Source organism: Lasioglossum baleicum, chromosome 12 (assembly GCF_051020765.1).
Source record: "Lasioglossum baleicum chromosome 12, iyLasBale1, whole genome shotgun sequence".
Classification (NCBI taxonomy): Eukaryota; Metazoa; Arthropoda; class Insecta; order Hymenoptera; family Halictidae; genus Lasioglossum; species Lasioglossum baleicum.
In genome coordinates, this window is record NC_134940.1 from 10,007,732 (window position 1) to 10,035,059 (window position 27,328).

Consider the following 27,328-nt stretch of genomic DNA (forward strand, 5'->3'; position numbering starts at 1 on the left):
CTAGAGACGTGAATCGATCGTGAATCGATCGCCACCTGTTAACTAGTCGTTCAGGAGTTTCTTTCTATTTTTCTCGGTTCTTTCGTCTTCGGACAGAACGCGGAACACGTTGCTCCCAGCCGATCGAGGCAACTATACACACGTACACGAATACATAAACACACGAGCACGTCGATCAGAGGACAATAGTTGTTAATTAAGAGTAAATCGTTGCAATTCGGAGGATCGTGCGCGCATATCTTATTCGTTTGAGCTTGCAGATGATCTATATCGAATGTTATCCAGTCGTAGAGCGTAGTTTATCGAGACTAACCGAGTCGGTTACTAGACAAATAAGAAATTATCGCGGTCAATGAGAAGAAATGTCTATAATTTCGCGTGGGAGAATGAGTCGGAGCGAAAGAGGATCGAGCGAATGAAGAAAAGCGTGAATGATCGATCGAGATCTAGTCCTCGTAGCGTGGTTTCGTTGCTGAAAGGTTCGAAAGCTTCGCAAATTAATCCGTAAGAATTATACGTAAGTTTCCGTTTCCGACTTTCGTTTCGTCGATCGCCGGGCGAGATCGATGGATCTCCGATGAGAAGAATTCCGTGTATAAAAGGGCGAAGCACACATATATCCATTAGGGTAAGGGAGTCGAAGGGTGTAGCGATTAATATCGGAGAACGAAGACCTAGACACGTAAGTTTCAGTTCAGGGATTTTCAAGTTTTTCGTTCAACGTTTTTTCATCCTGCAAAGGTGAATCGGAAGAGTCTATTCTAGTCCTTAGCTCGTAAGTATGATCGTCGTGACACGTCAGACGCCTAAGACGGCGCTAGTCACGCGGTTTCCGTCGCGGTTATGGCTGTAATTATATCGATCCAACGACGTTTAGGGATGTCGGCCGATATGCCAACTGAAATTAGTCGTACTTTAGAGTTAATCAAGCGGTCGTGTCGGTTATAGATTGTCGCTCTGATCCGTGTCAGCGCGAGAACATGCATCGAATCGCGGTTTGCTAGTCACTATGTCCTCGTTGACTTTGTCGAGGAACCAAGATGGTCGCCATAAGTCCTCACACGGCTCCACCACTTTCAAAACCAAATTCTTTCAGCTGTCTTTAGAGAAAGTGCCACCACAAACATTTCATTCTCGATAAACGCTATCTGAATACTCTTTAAAAGATTCCATGAGATGTCCCAGACTTCGTTTTGCTCTTCGAGGCTAAAGAAATTAAAGAAACCAAGTCTATTCAGCTGTTGAGATGCTATCTTAAAAAATTCTGTAGCGTAGACTCCATCTCAACCCTAGAGGATTAGATGAATGAACGAGGATCAACTGTTGGAGAGGATTACAAGGATCGTGGAGGGTTTCGGGGGCTTATGGTCGAAAGTCAACGGTTCTTGGCGGGGTTAGGGTGGATCTTAGGTAAAATTGGATTCCGTTCTTTGAGAAGCAGCGCCAAAGCTTTTCCGTCCGCGTCGTCGTGCCGGTCTGTTTGCGTTCGATACATTAAACGGATCCTGAGGGTGCACGCCCTTTTCCAGGGAGTGTCTCCACTCGGGACAAAACGTTTCCAGCTCGTGATCTCACCTAAGCGTAATATCGCACCGCGTCGTGCGATGGATCCCGAACGGCGTTTGTGTATCTAAAAGGGGGCGAGAGAGAGAGAGAGAGAGAGAGAGAGAGAGAGAAATCCGATTAAACACACGATGCGTATATAGATAAATATCTTTAGGAATGGTACTCAAATGTAGCGATTTATGTGTGATATACCGTCATGCCTACGGATCGTGTTTCTCCGATGTGTGTTGTACGAGTGTGTCTATCTGCGTGCGCGAGAATAATCGAGGAACGTATGAACGCGAAAGGAGAACGTGAAAATCTGTTGTCCATGCGAGGAGGTCGTAATCTACGATTGATTTTCTTCTGACGATTCAATTTATTGGAGATCGCGTCGCGCGATCAGCCGCACAATCGCGCAGAGCTTAATCCTAATCCGTCGAACAATAATCAAAGAATCAATGACCGATCATCTCGAAGAGTTGCGATCGTCGCGGGTTAAAGGTTCTGCCTGAGTTCATTCCGAATTTGTAAATGATCCGTCTCTCCTGGAAAGCAAGCTGATCGAGTCCGTTTCTCGCAAATGCCTAACGTCTAGATTTCGAACGCATTCGCCTTTGTATCTTCCAATAGAGTCCTAATTTTCGCGGTGAATCGCTGGCGCCGACCTTGGTCTTTAACCCTCAACCGGTCGAGTTTCTGTAAAACGAAGCATAAAGTCAAACTTCGTGGCTATTGTTGTCTAGAGATTAACTCTTTGTACTCCGTTGAAGAGGCAAATATAATCCGCAGCTGCAGACAATGTTTATTTGCATTAGGATAAAGAAAACCGATGGAAGAAATACATTATGTTGTGAGAATCAAATTTTTTAGACAGCTTCGCTTTAACGTTTAAGCTTGTGGCATCGAAAGCTGCAGGAGTGCAAGGGGTTGAAATGCATCGATTGTTTGGGGGTTAGAACAATATTTATTAACGAGTGGTTAGATTGTAGAATGTTTAGAGTGTCTGAAAGATCGCAAGGATTAGCAGGAGAAGCATTGGTGTGTTCCTCGTAGACTGCCGCCATTTTAGCCAAAAGTAGACGAGCGTGCGTGCAATGAATTCAATTAAAAAGTAGATGGACTCGATCAGTTTGATCTCGGTGGGACAAAAAGAAAACACAAGAAAGTGGATATTGTCTTTAAGCCGATCCAACTGGACTTCTTACTACCTTGACCTAAACGCTTACAATTACTATCAGGACGCTGTACTGCTGAGACAGTATCATCATGAATCATTACGACCTCCGTTTGTTGCCGCTCCTAGATCCGTCAGCCCATCTCCAAACAAACTATCCGTTCACGTGCGTCTAAATATTAAACTGCGTAGGCTAATAGTTCTAAACCCTGTTATCTCGAGTCGCTGTAAACGATTAATTGTGAAAGAAAAAAAAACTAGTAGTGTCGTTGTTGTATCATTAACGCTAAAAGCAAAAAGGAAAAAAAAGAAAGGGATGCGTGGGAGGGAGTGTATGAGAGGGAGAGAAAGAGCGATTAGGATTCTGTACAGGTGAATATTAAGAGATTTAGAGCGTGTCCGAGCACGAATCGAGCAATGAAAGATCGAGAACCCCTTTGAAAAGAACGCGCCTTCATTGTCTTTCCCGCGCGAGCTTCTCGCGCGCAGTCGCAGATCAGCCGATAATTTCGTCCGGCAGCTTTTTATCGACAAACAAATGTGAATTTTCTACACGGGGGAAAAAGATAAATGGTTCTCGAGCTGATTGACAAAGTGGAAAACAAACGTTCCTTTAACAAATATTACTTCTAACGACCGTTAGCCGACCAAACCGTGCGAAATTCTAGTGTCTGCTGGCAAAGCAGATTGCCTGACTTATCAACGAACTAAGTAGGTGGTTCGAGGAACACCGTTAGGGGCTAGCGAAAGTATAGGCTTTGGTTTCCTGTGCCGCGAATTCCTTTCTGAATCGGTTTTACTCGGTTGCGCGTATAATTAGGAGATAGTTGAAATCGTTTTTATTGACAACAATTATTGGACGATGATTTCACCGTTTTCGGACGGCATCGAGCCTCGAAGCTGTGGCGAGGAAGAGGATGACCGAAATAAAGGATACATTCCCCGGAGAATCGAGATAGAGCACCTGTAATCTCCGATCTGTAATTTATAAATATATAAATATATAAATACAAGAACATAAATCTATATATGTATTAGGTCTGTGTAAAAGTTCGTGCCCGATTTCTTGTTGAATTTTAATACGAAATCGGGCACGAACTTTTTCCATTTACCTAATACATATAAAAATATATATATACATATACATCAACACGTGTATGTAACGTCGTATTGTGTAATTATACATGTATGTATGGTCTGTAATTGTGATCTAATAGTAATCAGCGCGATGTATACAAGGAACGATGAAACAGAGAGCGAGAGAGTGAGAAAGAAAGCAAGAGAGAAAGGAGCGTAGATTGAGGGGGCGAGCCACCCGACACATGTATATGTATTATAATTTCGCAAACGAGAAAAACGAGAACCTTCGGGGAACGAGACAGGAACAAGTGTAATACTGTTAGCGAATGGTATTATTGATCAATTCTATGTATCAATAAATAATATAACATTGTTTAAGGGACGAAATCGGGTTGACCACGTCGATGTTTTTAGGCTCACGAAATATCGAAGCATCAGGTATGCCATCCACCAGAAATCATCCGTAATTCCTGTGAAAATGAAAACACGCTAGCGGACCGTGGAAGTCATTTGACGATTCGGTAAGTTTCGTAACGGTAAAACAGGTTGCAGCAATGCAGCGTCATCGAGCGTTTTCGCGCCTAACACCGTGTCTAACGGCATTCCTTGGTCAGGTTACATAATTTCTGTTATGCGCCATCGATGAATTACAGATTCGCGGTTTTGCAATCGTATTCATGAAATCTGCGACTTCTTTCTCCGTGACACTGAAATTCCTGCTGCGTTCTAATTCCATCACTCGATCAGAAATGCGTGGAACGCCCTGGAGAACCACTGGACTAGTTGATAGGACATCAAAGCAGGAATCGAATTTTCTAGCTTGTTTATCTTGGCTAGTCAGAGACAATGTTGATGAAAGGTTCATTCTAAAGTCTAGTTTGTTATCTGTCGGGCTAGATCATGCAATTTCGTAGAATGTCGTCATCTCCAGGAGTCATTAAAGTGGCAGGGACTCTCAATCTAGGCAACGAGGAACTGAGGAGTGCATAGGTTAGTGAACGGTCATCCTTATCAGTAGATTGCGAATCTTTATGCAGGCATGGCGTGTGCAGACTTGTAAAATGCAAGGTAACAACTTTAATATCATTTTAATTGCCGGAAGGTAATAACAGGCTTCTGAGTGACTGTCTTGTATCAATGAAAATCTTCAAACTCTTCTGTTAGATAACAATATGTAATACCAAAAAATTAGTACAAGGAACTGTTGAAAGAGGAAGCATTCAAGAAATTCTTGTTAGGTATAAAATGTTTAATGTTTAGCATCGAACAGGACAGCGTTTCAAAAGGATTCTGAATATTAAATAAAAATCATAAATTGAAACAATTCATGATTCTAACCCATTATTTTTGTTTAAGTTTACTCAAACCTCTGAGCGAGGTATACACAACTGGCTAATCATCTGTTATTTTATTTCAAATAGAAAGTTCTTTGGTTCCGCGAAAAAAATTAAGTCAGGGAGAAAATAAAAATGTCGGCACCTTGGGGTTCCTGTGACCACAACTTTTGTTTAAACAACAGTGCTGCATCGAACGGACGAGAGCTCAACTTATATCTCGTTAGCATGGACAAGAACCCAGGCTGATGTGAGTATACTATTTGCTTTATTCTCGATATTAATTCTTTCCTTTCGCCAAATTATACGAAGCTAAATCATACATTTCTCTTTTTCATACTCGCCTCATTTTATAATTGGAGTTACAATCGCTCAAGCCAGTAGGTTCTATTTCACACTAAAGAGAAAACATTCTCCACAACATGCGAAAGAATCCGATTGGTACATCCATTGGAGGAAAAAAGGAAAACAGCATGATATTGTCAATCGCGAACCGCAAGGTGCAGCACAATCGTTGAATGAAAAGTTGCAGGGCTCGAGACGCTTTCGCTTCTCCGATCGAACAATCGCGGGGCGCTGGAAGATACGTTCCTGGGGCTTGATCAGATCCGATTGGCTGGTGTTCGTAGGCCACGTGATCTGTCAAGAGGCGTGCTTGCGCGGTGCAGTGGTCGAAGAGAGGCCCTGGCTCCCGCCACCTCCGCGAGCAGCGTAACCAGTAGCGCGGCTCAGCTGTTTCTGTTTACTAAACAAAGGAGCCAGAAATCAGTTCAACGGTGGACGGCGAGGCGGCACGTTTGTGTGTCGGGTGCGCGTGGCACACCACTGGTTCCTTTTTTTTTTACACACTCTAACCCCGAGTCGAGTCCGAGTCGGTCCCATCTGGCTTGATGATATCGCGCGGATAGAAATCGCGCGAGTGTGCGACTCGAGAGAGAAAGAGGGAGAGGCTAGAGGACGGAGAGATAGCAATCGGTGTGTGGTCTGCGAGAGCAGCCAGGTCGATCGGCCGTATCCAGGGATAGATCCGGTCTGCAGAGATCTCGGGGAACGGGTATATAGGACGAGGAAAACAGTGAGTAACATCTCCACCCCGATATACACCGTCTGTCTGCTCTCTGTGGTCCAACGCGAATCCTTGACCCGATTACCCCAGCGATATTCTTGTACCCGTCTTAAGTCTGTTCCCGTTCAATCCGTTCTTTCCGAGACGGCTTTCCGTGCTCGATCGATCCACCGGCCAGAACGTAGTCGCGTTTTCCCTTCTATCCTTGCGATGCTATGCTACGCGATGCTCCAGCACGGTCTAGCGAACCTGAACGCGGAACAGAGTCGTGTTTCTACTTCTCTGACCCCTCAGCTTGCGCAGATTGCCGCTAGCCACCTCGCTGCCGTCTGTTTGTTTTGGAATCGGCCCACCGCTCGCCAGGCCAACTTCGACTCCTTCCCGAATACAGCCTCCCGACCCTGCTGATGCTGCTAACATCTTGCTAGAGTAAATCATGAGATGGGTCTGGCTCATTCGGTGGGTGGGTGTTGCGGCTACTTGAATCTAGCAGGGGTTGTAGATGGGGTTGTATTTGGAGCGGGTTAGGACTCTGTTCACTGTGTTGTTTAAGTCTGGTTTGATGGAGAGGAGTGGGAGACTGTTTATCTTATTTTGGAAAATGTTTTTAATTTGATGAGTTGAGTTTTTAATTTGCATAAAAGTCCTCTTACTTTTACATGTAAAATCATCGTTTGCTCGTACCATGACTGTAGATTGAATAGCAATGGCTCTGAGCTTTGATCTCTGAGAGTCGATGCTGAAAGCATGATGCTAACTGTAAAATTGCTAGAAGCTGTTCTGAGACAGGTTTTAATGCGTTGTAGGGTAGAGTATTTTCGATGTTTTCACGAACGGACGTTGTTCAGGTGTCCGGTTGTCCATTATCGACGGTCTGCGACGCAGTGCGTTGAGCTAAGCGTTCGAGGACTTACGTAATCGCAATCAGCTGTGCGCGCTTAGGCGGCAGGCACGCTTTGACAGCTGCTCTGCGTCGTATTTTCATCGCGACGTCGTTTCCTCGAACCAGTATCCTCTGTTGCAATCGTGCCTCTTATCGCGATCGTGAATTTCATTGAGAAATCTCGTTTTAACTGGATTGCGGCTAGCGACTCACCGACTTAGGTCATTTAAAACGAGGATCTATCGGCGGGTAATTAAAGAGAATCGATGATTGATGTCGCGGTTCAGCCATTTGGCCAAAATAACGAGCTGGGCTCGGTGATTCGAACTGACGAGTCAATTATCCCACACGATCTCGATGTTTAATGAACGTCTGTTCGAATCAGTGGCTTTAATCTATTAATCGAGAAATTTCTACATCGTTGACACCCATATGGAGACTGATAATGTCGATTTATTATTTTCAGATCGGTTGGTAGAATTATCGTATACACAAATTTTAATTAGCCATTATATTTTAACTTATCTGAAAATTAGTATAACAGGTTGTAGTAGAGTTTATATTCTCCAAGTTTCTTTCACTTGATAAATCCATGTTGTCAGGAGTCTAATGAGGTATAATTAGGTATATCCTACGGTAAAAGGTATAATTAACTTTTGTCGCACGACAAATATAATTACAGTTTACTTTGCAGACATTAAGATACCATTCGAAGCAGGAATCTGCAAGTATATAGATAATAAAATTATGCCGAACACTAAAGTCTAAAGCGAAGTTGATGGTATTCAAAGGTTCATACAAAGAGAGTTTGTCACAGGCGGAAAAGTCGACTAATCGTTTACGGCGTCAATTATTTTGATAAAACTCTCGACTGTAAACATAGCGATTCATTCATCATCACCTGATAAGACGCGGCGTTACGCATCAAAACAGCATAGTAAAGAGTCGAGAGGTTAATCGGAGTCATTGTTGCATTTCGTACGACGAAAAGTTGAACCGTCTTCGTTTTGCGACGATAATGGTCGATGAAGGAGGCTCGAACAAAGAGCCTCCGGTTCGTGAGAACTGCGCCGTTCCTTGTCTACCTCAAGGCCGATGCAATTCAGAAGAGAAACTGTACTCCGACACGTTCGCTCGGACATAAGGAAGCGCGAAATTTATGCGGAATCGGACGCTGGCTGTAATCACGATTCCGCTGACTCGAATCGCGTCAATCAATTCGGCCGATATCTTTAACCATCTGCAAATTTTTATCTCGCAAATTCCTACTTTGCACGTTGCGGTTGATCGTCGTCGGAGAGTTCACACAAATTCTCAAAATTCCAACATTCCAGACTTTCTCTGTAGTTGCGCGTAAAGCTACGTCCACACTGGAGCAACGACGAGCAACTTTTTAGCCACCTTCATTTTCCACCGAGCAAAATGTATCGAACAGATAAGTTCAAGCCGATAACAGAATCTGGACACGTGTACAATCACGATTGTAGGTTACCATACATTGATTTTAGTAACTCCGTTTTAGTGCCTCTGATATTTTTGGAATTACAGCTTGTTTATTTTAACAGTTGCACGGTGGGATTCCGGGTTCGTTTCGGTCTTGTTGGACAGAACAAAGCCTCAGTTTTCGTTCAAAAGAAAAATCAATTGCCATTGCTACCTTCAATCTAGCAGTGAATGCGTTCTCGACTGGGGCGAACACATTGCCCCACAGAGTACGTTCCAAAATCCGCTCCGAGCACCAACATTCTCGTTTTATCTCTTTCATTCCACAATTTCACTAACAGGAGAATCGAACGACCGGAGAACATCAATCGGACCGACTCTAGAATCCGTGATCCATAGATCTGTACGAGGAGAACGGTTTCTCTCGATTACCGCGACGAACCTCATAGATCACGCGAGAGGAGAGCCTCGTTCCAAGAAACTACTTTCCTCGCGACTCGAGAGAATAAGAGAGAGAAAGATCGGAGATGATCGCAGGAAGTTGTCGGTTGCTTCAGAAGATCCGTCGATAAGAAGTGACGATCAAACTGTCCGTAACGTTTACGTTAACGTGGCTCTCGGACCTTGTTAATTACTTCCTGCTTTGTTCCATTGAGGATTAAGAACTTGGGGATTTTCTGCGACTGAACGAATCTGTTTCTAATATTTAAAAATATACAGAGTTTTTCATATTTCTCACTAACAACGCCTCAGCTTCTAGCTCACAGTCTGATCATGACACCACCAATTCTACTGATCCACATATTGTCGACTCCAGACTCCTCGCAAAAACTAGAAGAATGCTTTTGTCCTTGGCAGAATGCAGGAACGTTAAACAGCCAAAGTGGTCAATCTTCCCACAGAAATCTTCGTCTGTGTGTCTCGGTTCTTGTCTCTGTTTCTCAGTTTCGGTCTGCGTGTCTCAGTTTTCTCAAAAGAAAATTTCGTCTCGCCTCGCGCGACACACTAGGAAACCTTTGTAAGCCAGGCTACAGGCTCGGTACCAATCGGGAGACATGCACAGCGAACGGTGCCCGATGTATCTCTCTTGTCGGCTTTCACACACACGTCGATATAATTGCCGTGCACCGATGCGAGACACGCTCTTAAAAGCCGAGAAACGAACAAAGCGTACATGTATGTACGTGTAGAAGCGCGCAGTGGCGCGCACACAGCGTTTCCCAATCTCTTGTCCTTTACTTTCGATCGGTCGGCGCGGTTTCTATTCTGTCCGAGGCTCGCGAAAATCATTCAACCGATCCACTATCGATACCGCAATGCTCCGCGAGTCATTTGAACCCGTTGCACTTCTGGTATTTTTGCCGCGAGAACGCCTTCCCTCGACTTTTCCGTCGCTCCGGTCGTTGGCGAACGACTTTGCGATCGAAATTGCTGTTTATTCGGCTCGGAAATAAAACAGTGCTGTAGTGTAGAATTGTATATCGGGTTGGCAAGAAAGTAATTTCGGTATTTCAAGGTGATATTAAACCGAATTTCTTTATTCAAGCGATGAACTTTAATCAATAAAATATTTTCTTATTTATTCTTCTTGGGAAAAGATCATCGAACAAAAGAGAAAATATCTTGTTCATTAAAGTTCATTGCTTGAATAAAAAAAATTAGGCTCTGTTTCACCTTAAAATACCGAAATTACTTTTTTGCCAACCCAATAGTATAGAATTTTATCAGGACTTTCAGGGTGCTAGAGGGTTGATATAGCATCAAGATCTGAACTCCAGCTTTGTTTTTCATATCAGGCCCATCGAATCAGTCGAAGTCCCTAATTGTTGCTTTCCATGAAGCAAACAATTAACATAATCGATTACCATTGATCTTTCAGTACAAGAGACTCATTACATTAAATATTCCAAGAGTCCCACGCAATTTCCGATGCACTCGGAGGATACATAGCTATCTTCTCTCATCATAATCTTCTTTAACACGTTGACTGCCACGTCGATACGTGAGTGACACAATTCTTCGTCTTTCAAGCAGGCTCTCACTCTCTCTACTAAATTCGAATATTATATATTTCTTCTCTTTTGTAATGAATAGGTAATATATTAATCCTACCGAACACTAAAAGCGACGGTCACGTACTGCATTATGAGAATTGAAATAAGAGTCAATTTATATTTAGATTTTGTTATTTAATTGGGTTGGCAAGAAAGTAATTTCGGATTATAAGGAGAAATAAAGCCTAATTTTTTTATTCAAGCAATGAACTTTAATAAATAAGATATTTTCCATTTTGATCGATGATCGTTTGTCAAAAAGAATAAATAAGAAAATATTTTATTGATTACATCATTACATTACACTATTGTTCATCGCTTAAATAAAATAAATAAAAAAATTAGGTTTTACTTCACCTTAAAATATCGAAATTACTTTCTTACCAACCCAATAGTTATTACTTAATACTAAACCTATCGACCATTAAAAGTAACTGGTACATGTTCCCTTATGAAAACGACAAGATTGATTTTATTTAGACTTTGTGCGGTTCCTACGGTGATACGCGCTCTACTAAAGATATCTATACAATCATTTCTTATGAAATCATTTCTATTATTTCAAACCGTTCATTTGACCGGTGATGGCGATGAATTGCGATGGTTGCAGTCGTGAATAAATTCGTTCGTCAAGGAATTGGCTGAATTAGTTGGATCTCGCGAGATTTTTCAGGATTGTAGTACAACGTTGTGTTAGCTATCATTGGAAACGATCATGTGCAATCGCAACAGTAAATTGAATCTCCCAGGCTCGTTCCTCGCGCCGGATCCGAAATTACCGGCGGAAAATGGGGGCGCGGTGGATCGACCTTGAACCGCGCGAAATCATCCGATGCATTACGCTGAAAGGGGTGGCGGAGGGTGTTCGCGATTAGCCTAACGAAACGAGGAAGGACGCGTATTCGCCGGTAATCGGTTTAAGAATAGAGACAAAAGGCTGGGAGACGCTGATCCCCGTCGCGTTCGACACACGGCTCGCGAGCGAGAGAGCTGTGCGCGCGGCTGTTAGAGGCGCGGATCCTCGCGTGTATCGTAAATAGGTGTCCCTGTAGAGGTGTGTGTCTCTTTGTAACTGCGTGGCAGATATATCTGCACACGTGTATAATGCTCGGGTCGTGAGCTCAGCGAACGGCAACCTTGGCTAACCGAGTAATATTCCGAGACGGGAGAGCATTTGCGCAGCACACCACGAGCAGCCGGACCTTCGTCGATAGTTCCTTCTCGCATCGACCGTGCCGTTGCCATCAAAACAATTTTTTCCCCCTTAAATTTTTCTCTCGAAACCTCCGAACAATTCCTCGCTCCTCGTACCCGCAGAACGCCGTACGAAACATTTGACGAGCTCTCTGGATTAACATGTTCAATATTAACCCTTTACAGTCGAAGCTATTCTAACTTGGATAATTAAACATCTCTTCCGACCTAGAATAATTCCATTGTATTTGTTCCATTTTAAGGGCTAGAATTTAGTTGTTACAATATTCTATCAAATGCAATAGCCTCTTGTGAAATACAAACGAAAATATTGTTGTAGAGAAGTTCTCCTAATGTACACTTAGGAGCATAGTTTAAATCAGAATAACTTTTACATGACTGGACCAAACGACAATTAATTTAGTAAATGACGTGTAAAACAAAAATGTTGAAAAAATGCATTTGGTCGGAATTGTGAAACACAATTTTTACAACTTTTTTACCTGGGCCAATAAAGAAAATTTAACCGATGTGTTTGGTCGACTCGTATAAATTGTATACGTTCTGAAAATTTCATTGGAATTAGTTAATTGATTTACGAGTTATAAACGATCGAAAGTGGTAAAAATTGCAGTTTTTCATGATTTTCGGCGTTTTTACCACGTTTCATCGTTTATAACTCGTAAACCAGTTAACCAATTTCAATGAATTTTTCAGAACGTACATATATAGTTTATACGAGTTGACCACACACATCTCTTAAATTTTTGTTATTGGCCCAGGTAAAAAAGTTGTAAAAATCCATTTTTATTATTGTTTTTCACAATTCCGACCAAATGCATTTTTTCAACATATCTTTTAGACGTCATTTACTAAACTAATTGTTCTAGCCGTACAGTGAAATTGAAGTCGTTCGGTAGATTTATAAGAAAGTATTCTGATTTAAAGTGTGTGTGATGAGTTATGCTCCTAACTGTATGTTCTTTACGCGATATAGAAGATTGTGGTCGCCACACGTGTATGACGCTGGAAGCGAACGTATTCGAATCGTTTCTGGAGATAGTCCTCTCTTCCAACTATAGCAATTTTATGATGTGCAAACCTTGCTCTATGCGTGCCTCTGAATTATTAACGTTTTACTGGTATAATTCACTTAAATAAAAAAAAAAGTGAAACAGAAGAAGTGCATTTCTTGAGAAGCGCCTTTCTTAGATATAACAAGGAAGAACCTTCTAAAGGCAATTGTTAAGAATTTTTACCATTGAAATGTTAAAAAATTCAGAATTTGATCGTACAGAACGTGATATTGTGTATGTAGATGAAGAGATAAAGGGAATATAATAAATGTATCTCCCAATGAAAACATGACGAACATATGTATGTATGAATGCATGTATTCAGTCGGAAAGTATTTTGTACTGCTTTGTGGATTCAGATAGTCCTGTGCATCGCAAAGGAAATTGTGCAGCCTCGCTGCTCCATCGAGTCGACGGTTAGAAAGTATCGTCTATCAGTTTTTGTTGCTCTCCGCGGACCTGGACCAAAAGCATTACGGGAAAATTATAGTAGAAAATGGTAGCTCCGCTACGGGGGAACGGTCCGCGCTCTTTTCTGCAGCTTTCTAAGGCCTTGGGCTCCGCAATGCGATCGTGTCCTGGTACCTGGAGGATCCTAAGACTCCTTTGGCCGGCACGGTTCACTTGCTGGAGAACTATAAACATCTAACTTTTGCAATTCTTCAAAGGCATAATATGTTATCGTCGAATTTCACTTTGGTTGTGTACAGGATGCTTCCTTTGAAAAGCTTTAACACGAATGCTAGTGTTCAATGTTTGAAAAGATTTCGGGGATAGTTTTGTACATGATGATCCACATTGCAGTCATTGCATAACTTCCCAGCGTTTCCAATATCTCGAAGATCGAACTGATCATCCTTTAGCCCCGGACCTAGTGTAGCGGTTTTAACAGGATGTTTCCGCGAGGTCCGATCAGAATCAGCACTATCTCTAGAGCAGTCGTCTCCGACTGACCCAGTACTCGGCAGCTTCGGCTTGACATTTCGTAACAGCCACCGACGACTTATATTTAGCTCCGCGCTGTTGCTCGCGGGAGCGACGCTACGATTCGAACAAAAGCGAGCTTTTATGGTGATTTTGCACCGCGCCACCGCGGCGCTCTTTCAGAATTATTAGACATTCAGAGGACCGGGCTATTCATCGGAAAGCCCTATCTGTATAGCCGCATCAAAACGGGAACGCTTTTACTTATTTCCTTGAGGAAACACAGTCCCCGACGAATTTCGAGGCTCGGGAGCGTGTTGCAAAAGCACCCTAACGACGAATTCGTAGCCTGGCTGGTAGTCAGCTGTTCTATGGCTACTTGCTGCGTCTTCGTAAATATTCCAACCTCCATGACTACAGTCAAACTGTCTCCATTTTATTGTAGAAATTGTATTTTTATGGTGGTCTTCGTATGGATGACTGAATCTACTGAATGGATCCTCGCAGAATTTTCACAGGTATTTCGAACTAGCATATGTTCCTCAAAAATAATTCAACACAATATTTTATCTGCAGTTTCACATTTTAATCGAGCACATCTTGCAGCATCAAGAGAAAGGAATGAAGAGCAGCAAAGTAGAGGATGCGTGAATGTTAATCTTGAGGAACATATGGGCTAAGAATCCTGAAATGGGTCATTCGAAGTTTATTTCTAGATCTAACGTTACAATCCTATAAACAGAAGGAAAGCAACGATTAGCATAAATCTTGGAACGTTTAGAACATCTGAAACGAGCACGCACGCGATTAACAGTGCAGTCGCAGTCATAGACAGTTTGATAAAACTTTCACCCAACCGCAAAGTTTATTAACAGAACTGTGAGAATATGTTAAAGAGAGCGGATAGAAACGATCCACAGTGATCTGAATCATCCAGTGCGAAGACGTTGCGTTATTACCTTAATGGAAATCCTATCGGTGGAGCAACGAAGTCCATTCGAGTGTTTCCAATGATAACAATTATTTCTCCTATGATGTTACCCTTCTCGGCGATCGATCATCTAAGTTGACGAGGATAAATTGTTCATGGACATCTCTTTCTCATACATCGGGACATTAGCGCAGCTCGAATGAAGTTCTCATGCGACGGTAGCATGAATAGCCGTCCGTTGAACGCAACGCACGGAGTTGAAGGCATCCGTTGCTCCTATTAATCGTTTCCTCGGCGTGCCGGTTTCCGCCTCGATCGCCATTCCAATTTGCTCGGTTTGATTTACGGCCGCGAGCATTGTGCGCGCGGAAAATCATTGCCCGAGGAGAAAGTAGCGTGGCAGTCTAACTCGGCTTGCCGGTTGCACCGTTGTCCAGCATTGGATCGAGCAGCAAACATCGCGTGATGCAACTCCACACGTTGTGTAATTTCATTAGGATCGTTTTGCATGCTCATTATCATCGCGGACCGCGTCACAGAAGCGAGTTTTACGATTCCGCGGCGCTCTTTCATTGTTTAACCGATCGATTTTTCCAGTTTTCAGGCGACAGTTCTCTTTGTCCCTGGAATACCTTCCCATCTCCGTCCTCGACCGGAAAGGAATCGAAAGGACCTTCCGTGTTTCCATGCCACCCAGTGTATTCCGTGACTAATACCCCGACGACCTGTTGTCGCGAACACCCGCCTGAGATGGCCTCCTATACAAGAATCAAGCTTTCCAGAACCTGATTCATGATCGCAGACCATTGGACGCTTCAAGATCTACCAAAACAGTTACTCTTCCTTCTCAGTCCCAGTTCAGACCTTCAACAACCATTTTGATCGACCACCTTCCGAGAGTTTCGCTGCATTTCTCTACCAAAAATCGATGCTTCCATTTCGAATGTTTTTCGTGTTCTCGCAGCAATGTAGCAAATTCTTCCCTGACTCCTCCGGCAGAGTGTTGAAACGTTTTCCTTCCGTGCAGAAAAATGTTAAGATTCGGTCCAAGATAGCACAGTTCGGCCGTTTCTCGGCGATCGGTGCTCTCTACCGTATCATCCTAAACCGATTAGGCTGGCGCTCGGTGTTCGAGTCTCGAGCAGGCCGACGAATGGAATGCGGCAGCAAATCCGATCGGAAATTTCGCGTTCGAACAGAATTCGACTGAAAATGAAAATCGCGGTGAACGCTGTTACGGAACAGTCCTGACTGCTCGGCCGATGAATGAATTTACAGAGTCAATTTATTTATCTGTCGATCGCGTTTATTTATCACGAAGTCAATGTGACCTTGAGGCTTGAATCAAGTGGGTGGAACGAGGGTGAGCCATTGCAAAACGACGATTTATAAAGAGGTCTTTAATTTTCCTCGCGGTGGAAAGGGGTTAAACAGGCAACTTTAGACTTTCGTTTTCTGACATTTGCCGATTACTCGTCGCACTATGCGGCGGAGGAGCGTTACGTCAATTTGGCGAAGATCCCGAGGTGGCGTAGGAACGCGGCCGCAAGCCTTGGAAACCGTCCAAACTGTGTCGTTTCCATTTACGCGAAACTTTGACGCGACACCGCTCCTCCTTTCCGTCTCCCGCTTTCTAATTCGGTTACCGCGGTGGTCTCTCTGTCTCGGTATCGTTCGGGTTATATGTATACGACGATAGAAGAAAACGGAGAGACCGTGCCGCCGGGCGGAAATAAAAAGAGAAAAAGGCTGCCGATCTTCGCATGAAGGGTGTTTTCATCCCCCTGACCGTACGTACGGGGAAATTGTGCACGGGCCCGAGAAAAAACGGGCGACACGCTCCGGACGACACGGCGAGAGGAGTGGACGGGGCCGGCATAATAGTCATTGCATTATTCCCTGGCTTCCCCTACGTAATCGCGATATCGGTTCAACGGCCATGCGAAATTAACTTTCTCCGGTGCGGGTCTGGCAACGAGAAGCCTGCTAGAAGCGAGCGGCACGCTCGAGCGTTAGGCGACTAGCGATGTCCTCGAGAAACGCGCGACTGCCCATTCTAAGGGTACATATAGTGAACATCACGGCAAAATCAAATCAATGTAATTAAATGCAGCGGTGACGAGAGAATAGCGGTGCACGTAGAAACAAAAACTACCGCTCTCCTCTACGCTACGCTCACCTCGGCGCTCCACTATATTCTCGTACATACTGTCTAACCCTTCCTTTGATAGTGCTCTAGTTGCTGCAGTAGCGTCTCGATACACGGGAAAGAGTATATGCGTACCTCTTGAAGGGATCAGAAATTTAACTCTTATAATTATTTATTTATAGAACTTTTGCCAACAGACTTGAAACATTTTTCTGATTAAAACGAGTCCGAGAACGATACTGATCGTATTTGCTCGTTTAATCCAAGCATACTCACATTTTAATCTGCACACATTCAAATCTGCCCCGAATTGTGCCATATTTGGACTCAGTATAATAAGAAAAATGTCAGGAACACGTTGCTAAAGGTTTCATGAAAAAGTCATTGAAGATAACGATGTGTCGTAGTCTTTTGCGTATACGCAGAGAGTGAAATGTAAGAAGATATCGCGTTGGTAACGCGAAGTAGTTGAATTGCGTGGGCGAATACTTGCTCGATCGTAGGAATCGTTTTCCAGCGACGAGAAGAGAACCGGTACCGGTTTTCCGTCGCGCAAAAAGACAATGCTGCGACCTTAGCGGATATGGTCAGACCAGGTATTCCTCGAGGATGCCCGGTCACGCGGCTCTTTCCTCGATGATGCCCCTGTCTTTCTTTTTCCGGCGTCGAAAGCCACTTTGCGCCGTGTTCTTCAGCCCTTTGTCTCTCATTCTGAAACATGTGCTCTGGCCTACCTTGCGAGCTTCTTCCGAGACGTTTCTACCCTGCTTTTCTTACCACTAGCGTGTCTTATGCTTTTATGCCAAAAATTAATAATCCACGCCTTTCTTCTGCTAAAATGTCCTAATATTTCACAATGTAGTAGCGTAGCATTTAATGCAAAATTTTAACAAAGAAAAGCAGCGAAGCAAGTGCTGATAGCGAACGTGTTAAACGTAATTTTTTGCATTATCCCCGTAGAAATCCATTTTTCGAGCGCGAATCACCAAGCGACTACAATGGCGTCCTCTGTCTCCTTTCAGAATGCAGTAATCATGCCGTCGTTGCTGGAAGCGCTGGAGCTGAAGTACGGTAGTTCAACGACCGACTGTTCGCTGACCGACGAGGAGACAGAGTCCAGCTCCCCGAAGGCCGCCCTCTCTGTCAGCATCTTCATCCCGAAGAAGTCTCCGCGGCACACGGTACCCGCGTTGTTGGTCCTTCAGGACTGCGACATCGAATCGGCCGGTAACGACGACGAGAAGCTGCGCAGCAAGTGCAAGAATGTCGAGGAGCTCGACCTGGCGCAGAACAAGCTCTCGCAATGGACGGAGGTGTTCGGGATCCTGCAGCACATGCCTAAGATCAAGTTCGTCAATCTGAGCTTCAACTGTCTAGCAGAGGTGCTCGAAGTCAAGCACGGCAGCTACGACCTGCTGAAGAACCTGGTCCTCAATGGCACCAGGGTGTCCTGGTCCACGGTTCAAGGTCTCATACGTCTCCTACGGAACCTGGAGGAGCTGCACCTCTCCCTGAACGAGTACAAGACCGTGGACATCGAGTACCAGAAGCCGGAAAACGGGAATGCTTCGGTGAAGAAGCTACACTTCACCGGGAACCCCATAGAGGTCTGGAACGAGATTTCCAAGCTGGGACACATCTTCCCCAATTTGGAGAGCTTGGTCCTTGCAGAGTGTCCTCTCAGATCGCTAGCTTTGACTGACAATAGGAACTCGAACGATGAGGAGACCACTAATTGCCAGAAAAAGGAGCAGGAGAGTCTCTGCCAGGATAACGAGAATATGAACAATCTGGAGGTGGATGAGAATGGGTCTGTTGATGGAAAAGGGAACAGAATATACGCGGAGGGCAAGGCGAATTATGACAGGTCCGAGTCTGAGTCGGAATCCAGCGGGACTACCATCAAATCCTCCCACGATCCCTTCAGGAAGCTACGATTCTTAAATGTGAATGGTACCTTGCTGTCCACCTGGGATGACGTCGAGAGGCTCGCCAGATTCCCTGTCCTAAAGTCGCTGAGGATCCAGGGATGCCCGCTATTCGAGGTGAAACAGTTCTCCCTTTGAAGACCTACAGGTCGAAGGTGAATGTAAGAACAATAAGAAGTTAACGATTGATTTTTCAGAGTCCTCGAGAGTACACGGAGCACGAGAGGCGGCAGCTGCTGATTGCGAGACTGCCGAACGTCGAGACATTGAACGGCGGCGGTGTAATATCGTCTCAGGAACGCGAGGACGCCGAGAGGGCCTTCATCCGCTACTACATGGACAAACCGGAAGCGGACAGGCCTGAAAGGTGCGGCAAAACTCGGTTTCGCAGCTCGCTTTTCAATCGTTCGTCCCTCGATTTAGATCCGTTCGCGTCTGGTTCCTGTCTCTCCGTTTTTAATCAACACGCTGGCCTACTAATTCGTAGTAGCTCTGTTCTTGATCGTATCAGCATCTTTCGCAAGCCATCTCGAGGATCGGCCGCCACGTGTACGCTCTTCAAGGATTCTTGGATGTATTAGGAATGCCGCAAATATATTGCTCAATGTTTCAAAAATGAACAACAAATTTCTCAACTAGCAATTTTTAAAAAATAGAAGATATTTTTCCAAGCCCAGGACCAGTGTTCGTTACAGAAAGATTAATCTTAGCAACTGCCCAGAACAATATCTCTAACAATTGCAGGCTTCTAGCATATTATACTCATTCACCTGTCTAGAGTTACTGGCACCTAGGTAGAAACGGTTGCCATTGTTCCGGCGTGTGCGAGTTGAAATCCTTGAATGGCGCGTTTGTGCACGTCGAATTTGGCCAAAGTACAGAGGCTAATTTGGTCGGGAATTAACTACCGTGTTCCTCTTGGTCTCCGCATTCATCGTTTCTATTCTAGTCGAACCAGAAACCATAAAGCTATTCTAGTTTCACGGGCGGCGTTGTCGCCGCTACGTCCGAACCCTAACTTGACCCTGTTTTTCCGTTTTCAGGTACTCGGAGCTGGTGGCTATTCATGGCAAGCTGGATCCGCTGGTACACGTTGACCTGACGCCAGAGAAGAGGGTCAAGGTCACGTTCACATACGGCGATCTAGTCGAGGTAATTCCATCTTCTCCGAAACCGACAATAGTCCACCGTAGCTGACACGTTCATTGTCGAACTTCCTACTGTCTCAAACAGCTGCCCATTTTTGTCATAACTGCGTAAAATCCAAAATAGCAATGAACATGTTAAATTTAACTTTGACGCCCTAGCTGACCCAAACCATTGCTACCGCAAAAAAGCTCGTAGGAGATTCACGGCTCCCCATAGGCCCGACATGCTAGTACATACATGTTAAATATCGATGGGAAATTGTAGGTACGGTCCGTGGACGTGTACAGGACGGTTTTCGAGCTGAAAACCAAGCTGGAGACGATGGTGAAAATTCCAGCGAACCGGATGCGTCTATTCTACGTGGACCAGGTGAGCGACCCCGTGCGACGTTACTTTATCTTTTGTTTCTTCTGTTTTACAGAACGTTTGGTTCCTCGAGAGTCCCCTTAAAAAGCACGAAATCACGATATAGAAAAAACCCGACCACACACACACCCCTCCCATCGCATTCTCACGAATCTCGGCGAAAATTTTGCACGATTAGCGAACACGAGAGCCACGAGGTAAATTATACAATGAAGTTTCTGCGACGCTTCGGCTGGCGTAACAAATTCTTTTTTCCTCTTCTCTTTTGTGCGTGTGTGCGTGTGCACGGGGTGTCCCGTGTATGTGTACGCAGTCTTTGAAATTGTTCGAGATACAAGAATGCAGGTGAAAAATTAAGTTGTCAGAGAGCCCCAGAAAAAAATCTTTCTTGTATCTCTCGAATAGTGTGCACTCACGCCGGATACCCTGCGATTATAGGCATCTTCATTGCTTTTTTAACGACTCTGATCGCTGCGTCTAGGTGATGAAGGCGCAGTACGGCCCTGAAGAGATGCTCTACCCAAACAAGCAGCTGTACCGATACAACATCCGGAACGGTGACGAGATCATCATCGACAGCAAGCTGAACCGCTGCGTTTCGGCATCTTCAGGCACTCCGACGATACGTTCCTGAAGAAGGTTCACCAGCGAGTCGTCGGACGACGCTAAACTCACCTGACGATCGTCAGGGTCTGATCTCCAGTAAAGAGCTGACGACCCGAAGAAAGAGAGTAGAAGAGAAAGAAACCGAAGAGAGAGAGAAGCCGCCTCGATCGGCGACGATCCTTTTTATATATACATTCTCCGAGTAAAGTTGTTTTTCTAGCGACACTTGTGTATTCATCGTCGATTCTTCAGAATTTGGAGAGGTCGAAAGGAACCGATCGATTGAACTTAGGTAGATCGTTTGACCCACGTTTGATACTTGATGTAGATCTTTCGCGGGGGGCGCTAAGAAAATTTTCATTTTTACACGAGACTTGCTGACGGATCAGCGACCCTGCCGCGAAGCTTCGCAATAATCGTTAGAGTAGATTACAGCAGCCTATGAGAGAAAAAAAATCAGTAAAGTACTTAGTTGAAGTAGTACTCCGCTCGCGGTTTCCTTTCCGAGTGCCGTGGAAACTCGATAAGTAGCCGTTGGGAACGCCCACTGCGTTGGTGTCACGTGATTTTCTGCTGAAACGCTGAAACATTGCTTATAATTTTTTGATGAAAATATCTGGGTGAAGAGAAGGGTCTTATGTTATCTAGAGGACGATTTCACAGTGATTATTTTATTGTTGGAAGAGGATCTTCAGAGATTTGAAGGTCAAGGTTGAAGATCAAATCTTCAAACCATCTTGTTCTAGTTTAATAAAACTATTCTGTTTTAAAACATTAACAAACGTGGCTGTCTCGACGCAGCGCCAGCTCGCGTGCTTATCGAGCGTCCACCGGGTTAGCCGGCACCCTCTGGGCCGCCACAGTTAATACTTTGCTACTATACAGTGAAGCAAGGAACCTTAGCCGTTGATAAGCGTCTCGATGGAAGAGAGATATCAAAAATCATCGTAGACCTTGTCGACCTAGAGACGAATGAACAGTGAGTGTGCGAGTTGGTCAAAAATTAGACCATCGAATCACCGACATGTGGGCGGACTTCTAGTGTTACGTGGTGGATGTTGAGTAGTGAGATGTTGACTCCAGTTTGTTGATGTTCTGTAACGATTAAGAGGACTTGGTCGAAATGCGAGCGAGTTGCGGATTTTTAAGAAAAAGAGAAAGCAAAAGAGAAGAGAGAGAGAGAGAGAGTGAACTATTTTTGTAGACCGCAGCCGTCGTTCGGGACAGTTTCCCGAAAACTATGGCTGGGCGTTGATAAAAAGTGTACACGGTATACCGCTTTGTATCGTTCACACGCGAATACACCGAATCTTTCGTTTATCTCCGAGGACTGCTCTCGCGCTGGGTGAAATTGCTGAACAAGCGAGAATGATAGAATTTTTTTAAACATTGATACCCAGCGTGAGACGAGTCCCGGTACCATCAAACAGTTTCGGTCGCAGTCTCATGCATTTTCGGTGTGTACTTAAGCTCCGAGACAATCGGTGACGATGAATCGGTTGCCGACGACACGGTGTACCGCCAACTTTCTATACTTTTAGCCAATAATTTACAGCCGTCTTTCACTTCGTGGTGTATATGTTGTTTTTCTTTGGGATTCGGAGAGTGTGCAGAATCAGTTTCTCGACGATGCCATGGCCGGTCGTTAGCGAAGACACTAGGGACGAAGAACGGCAACGTGTTGTCGCGTGTTCCGCGAGACGACAAACAAACGGGGGACCTTGAAGAGTCACTTAGTGCCTGCCTTTTACTAGCATAAACTCGGATACTTCTAACACTGCCCTTGTAAATACCATTGACACGGAACCGAAAGGTTCCGTAATGCGACGCAGCTTTGTCGACTCTTCAAGTGCGTCGGATCTGACCTTGGAATATTCATTGATCATGGATCTCAAATAATTGTTACGATTTGTGGAAATATTTGTTCTCGTACGATCCTCAGACTTGATACTTCATATAAAGAAAATGAAATTGTTATTACGTACGTCGTTATTTAAAATTGAAAAGGGTAACATGCTAGGCAGAGAATTTGTATGTTTTCAGTGAATATATTGTTCTTTATGTTCTACAAGAGAATACATTGCTTCTGGTTAAATGTTCTACCCAGACTGTGAGTTTTTGTGCAAACTAAAAATTGTCTGTATTGATTGCAAGATGCAGGGGCTACGTATACATTCTTTCTTTAATATATTGCTACGACTGTCAGAATGACAAAATCAACTTTGATCTCAAAGAAGTATTCTTTAAATATTTTTTAACCTACAGATTCAATCGTCAGAATCTTAATGTATGTAGGTCATTAAAAAATCGTAAGAAACATCCCTGAACGAGGGTTAAAAAATACACCCTCCAAAACAAACAAAGAGACCAATGTGTCGCAGTATCAAAACAAAAAACAAGAATAAATTTGTACTCCGAGGAACATACGAGAATAAAGCAGCCTAAAATTTCGAATATTCCATCACAAGATTCCAGAATAAAACGATTGGTTGTTCAAGGGTTGGAAGAGTCGGCCGAGACGTGTTCCTCAAAAAAATCGCACGCTGCATCGCGACCGTTGTTGGCGTCGGATCTCAAGGTCTGTTTGATCGATGCATCCCCTAAACAACCGTGAGATCCCTCGACCGGTGTCTATATGTGTCTAGTCTCGGAAAAGGACCTCTGCATCATTCTGATTTTATATAATAACGATCCTTTTTTGTGCTGGCGCAAACGTGTACGTACTAACGAAATAAAATCTTTATATGACACTGCTTGTGCGTGTGTGCGTGTGTTGCAAGCTCCCTCCGGTACACCAAAACGAATCAACGTCGACCAAGCTTAAATAATAAAGGTCAAGCGATTAGTCGCCCTTTGTTGGATGCATATTATTTCGCAACTGGTTGAATGGGGCTGGCTTTTCCGCGAGAATGACCGAGCGAGCATCGATCGCGACGACTAGCGTCGCGACGGCCCTAAGGGAGTCGTCTCTCTGATTGGCCGAGGCCGTGGGCTTTTTATTATTCAGGTCGACAACGAAATCTCCGAGCTAAATCATGAATCTACCGTAGACCGTAAAGGAACAAGCAAATTTAAATTTCCTACAAACGACAGCCGCGTTTTTATTCCCCGATTCGTGTCTCTAAAATAGCACAGGGTGCTCGGAGAACTAGCTCCACCCCTGAAACAGAGGCGAACACCTGACGCCCATCGCCCCGTGCATCAAGGCTCCCCCTATTACACATTTGCTTACAACACGATTTTCTTTTGCAGCCCAAAGCGCAAAGTAGGGAAAACGATCACAGAAGATCTCTTCAATGAGGAAGACTGTTCTTTCTCCCGACCCCGAAGAATATCTATGTATAGTTCGTGTAGGTTCGTTAGGCTCTCTCGCAAATCAAAGAGCAAACAGGCCTCCAATCCCATTCGAATCGATCTCGAACCTCCGCACTGCAAGTCACCAACAGTCAATCTTTCTAATTGCAAACCCATCCCCGACCTACCCCCTGGATCCTCATCGTCAATGTCCGTTCTCTGTTTTCATTTTTTTTTTTTTCAGTGGTAGCAGCAACGAGGGATCGATCGGCGTGACGCCACGTCCACGTCGTCGTCCGGGTAAACAATTAACAAGTGCCGCGAAATTCTGTTCAATTACATGGCACATCATCCGACCCGGAATAATAGAGCGGCGCGAGGTGACAGCTCGTTACGGGCCGCCACCTTTTTCCTTTTACCTTTGAAACTTTACGACCGAGTGGGATCGTGACTAATCCCACCCTGGGGGAGCGTGCGCCCCTACTACCACGCTAAGTCCGCAGAGGCGAACACTGTGGTCGGGGAACCCCGTGTCTTAAGCCGTTTGCGAATTTTCCTTGGCGTTACTTCATTTCATTCATGCATTTACCATTGACAAGCATTCAGAGATATTTGACCGGACAAGCAGACATTTTGGAATAATGGTGAGAGTTTTAGCGGCCAATTGGAAGCGATTTTCTAAGAAATAAACAACCCCTATTTGTTAACCATGTATTCTAGACTAGATGTGGTAAGTCTAATTGTTAAGGCTTCTTGGTATTTGTATGAAATGGTCCTGGACATATTTTTAAGGAGAAATGAAGATTTTGGACTGGAAAGATGATGAGCAACTGTAAGTGAATGAATGGTAGAAAGGTAGAACAGTGTTCAATAAAAAGAGAATTTAATATTTGATTGGCTATAAAAATTGCATCAACCAAGAGAAGGAAGTGAATATAGTTGTTTCCGTAAGGGTAGCAAACTTCGTGGAAGGGGTTTTCCATACCTGGAGGATTATGCAACGATTAGCGAGAAAGATTCGATTAGCAGTTGAATAGAAAGGGGACAGTATTTTGCATTCATTTGCTTGGAAATTCTCGTGGCAGGCACAAGTGGGTCAATAAAGGGGACATTGGATCGAATGTGTTCTTCGTTATAAACTTCTAATAAAAATACCGTGTCATACTCAGAACGCAATTAAGAAAATAAACAATCCAGGCTTTCACGGCAAAATATTATATATAGCCAACGCGGTTTAATCTTGACTCGAAAAGTATGCATTATGAAACAATAGCGTTCTCGTGTCGTCGGTAACAGGGTCATTCACCTTAGTACAGTTTACCGAACGTGCGAACCCAGCATGATTAAGGCGACAATACCGTTTTCATTAAGCGGAAGACATACTGTTTAGTATTACAGCTTATGAACAGGGAATAATGATTTAATAACAATGCCCTCGAGAGATTTAAATCTTTTCATTAAGTTTGTGCAAGCGTGTTATTAAAATATGTAGTACTTAGAAATTCTTTTGAATATCGTGAATGCTCGAACAGAGCGGTTCAAGTAATCGTATGCAGCAATTTCTTTATGCAAATTTTTAAAGTGCATTTATTGAGGCTTCGATTGATTCTCACTGCTGCACACGCACGAATCAATCGATATGTTTAATAATTTTACGCTGTAGCATCAACATGTGCTGAATAATTCTGCAACAGAAACTTTTTTAGAACAACAAATTACCAGTGCATTTATCGAGATATTGATTGACAATTTGTCTAAAGAAGTGGACATTTGTTATCTTTCTGACAGTTTTAATCCTTGAGATATTGATGCAGCGTGCTTATCGAGGTTTCGTTCATTTTGACAACAGTAACTTATTTTATTTAACAATTTTATGCGATATCGTTTTCGTGTAGCATCGTCATTATTTTATAACAAAATCATTTATACAATTTAAAGAAAATTAGTGATTTTTTATACTTTTAATAAGGTCCTTCAATTTCAATGGATTTATTAATACGCGAATTTACGTCACAATTTAAGATTCTTCGAATTAAATATAATCGTAAATGCATGGATTTATGTATTTGCCCCAGAACTTTGACATTCTCAATAATTATAAAATGCTCACGTTGTTCAGCAACATGTGCCTCCGGCAGTCTGAATGTTTATTAAATCGCTGGAGAGCATTAATACCTTCTACAAAGTCACCTTCCAATTCCCAGCAATTTTTAAATCAAAATTCTGAATGGCTTTGATCCAATTAGACAGATAAAATTGCATACCGCATTTATCAAAACCTTAATTCACTACAATTTTAATATATTCACCAATGCATCAATTTACTTAATAATTTCCCACAGGAATATATTTATAAAGACAAAGAGTGTGCAGCGAAATGAGGATTAATGGTTTAAATTATAATCCCATTTTTCAATGCTGATGAATCCATGAATGCTTGAATGCATTTAATAATTTTCACAATTATGAATAACAATGAATAAAAATTTGCTCGAGAACGCGCTAATTTATTCAATAATTTTCTTCAGAAATACTAACTCAACAATTACGACCAAAAGCAACCCTTTCGATATCACAAAAAATCCTCCGATCCCAACATCCCCGCAAGCACACAAATCAATTTAACCATTTCCTTCACAAATACAATTACAAACCCACCAAAACTTTCCCAACCTCCCTCAAATTCGCCAAATCAAATTTCAGCCCACTCACCTACAACCTCTCCACACCCCAGAACTTTCTCCCTCGAAAAACCTATAACCCAATTCTAGTAATTATCCCTCAGTCTCCAAATCACAAATAATACAAAAAATTAAATTTGGTGCAATCCAGATATACTGTTAGTCTTATAATTGATGGCACGCGCTTAAAATCGCAATAACTTTTTAACGAATGAGCCAAAAAATTTCAATTATTCTGCCAAACTGGATGGATTACTCTTTCTTAGATGATATGCAATAAAAATTTCAGAAATATTGCGTTTAATCTCCACTGTGGGTCGATTCAAACCTGAAACTTCGCCGTCGCATTGGTTGAACCAATTTGAAAGATGGCGGGCAAGGGTAGTCCCGTGGCCCTCGGACGCGATCGTGCACCCCTGGTGTTCATTGGTTCGTTGGTAAGGGTGGC

General features: G+C 43.5%; 1 protein-coding gene and 1 long non-coding RNA gene across 4 annotated transcripts; both read left to right on the top strand.

Moving 5' to 3' along the window:
• Positions 1-2,270: 2,270 nt before the first annotated feature.
• On the top strand, positions 2,271-23,658 carry Mlt (tubulin folding cofactor E like protein mlt). Of its 3 annotated transcripts, none has more exons than XM_076435074.1 (7): positions 2,271-4,870; positions 5,224-5,386; positions 17,879-18,901; positions 18,982-19,151; positions 19,828-19,936; positions 20,198-20,302; positions 20,781-23,658. In XM_076435074.1, exons 3-7 carry the CDS (start codon positions 17,891-17,893, stop codon positions 20,931-20,933), a joined length of 1,548 nt encoding a protein of 515 aa, XP_076291189.1. In that variant the 5' UTR covers positions 2,271-4,870; positions 5,224-5,386; positions 17,879-17,890; the 3' UTR covers positions 20,934-23,658. The 3 variants fall into 3 exon arrangements, with proteins under 3 accessions (XP_076291189.1, XP_076291188.1, XP_076291190.1); XM_076435075.1 differs by lacking the exons at positions 2,271-4,870; positions 5,224-5,386 and adding exons at positions 6,106-6,211; positions 15,305-15,540; XM_076435073.1 differs by lacking the exons at positions 2,271-4,870; positions 5,224-5,386 and adding an exon at positions 6,076-6,211.
• On the top strand, positions 6,218-15,298 carry LOC143214286 (uncharacterized). The gene is made up of 2 exons (XR_013010123.1): positions 6,218-14,294; positions 14,383-15,298. It is a non-coding gene; the product is annotated as an uncharacterized LOC143214286 (long non-coding RNA).
• Positions 23,659-27,328: the final 3,670 nt, after the last annotated feature.

Excerpts from the sequence above, each read along its gene's own strand:
- Mlt (XM_076435074.1), top strand. The coding sequence starts at position 17,891 with ATGCCGTCGTTGCTGGAAGCGCTGGAGCTGAAGTACGGTAGTTCAACG. Across the intron at positions 19,152-19,827 it reads GAAGCGGACAGGCCTGAAAG|GTACTCGGAGCTGGTGGCTA; the intron begins GTGCGGCAAAAC and ends TTCCGTTTTCAG. Across the intron at positions 20,303-20,780 it reads GTCTATTCTACGTGGACCAG|GTGATGAAGGCGCAGTACGG; the intron begins GTGAGCGACCCC and ends CGCTGCGTCTAG.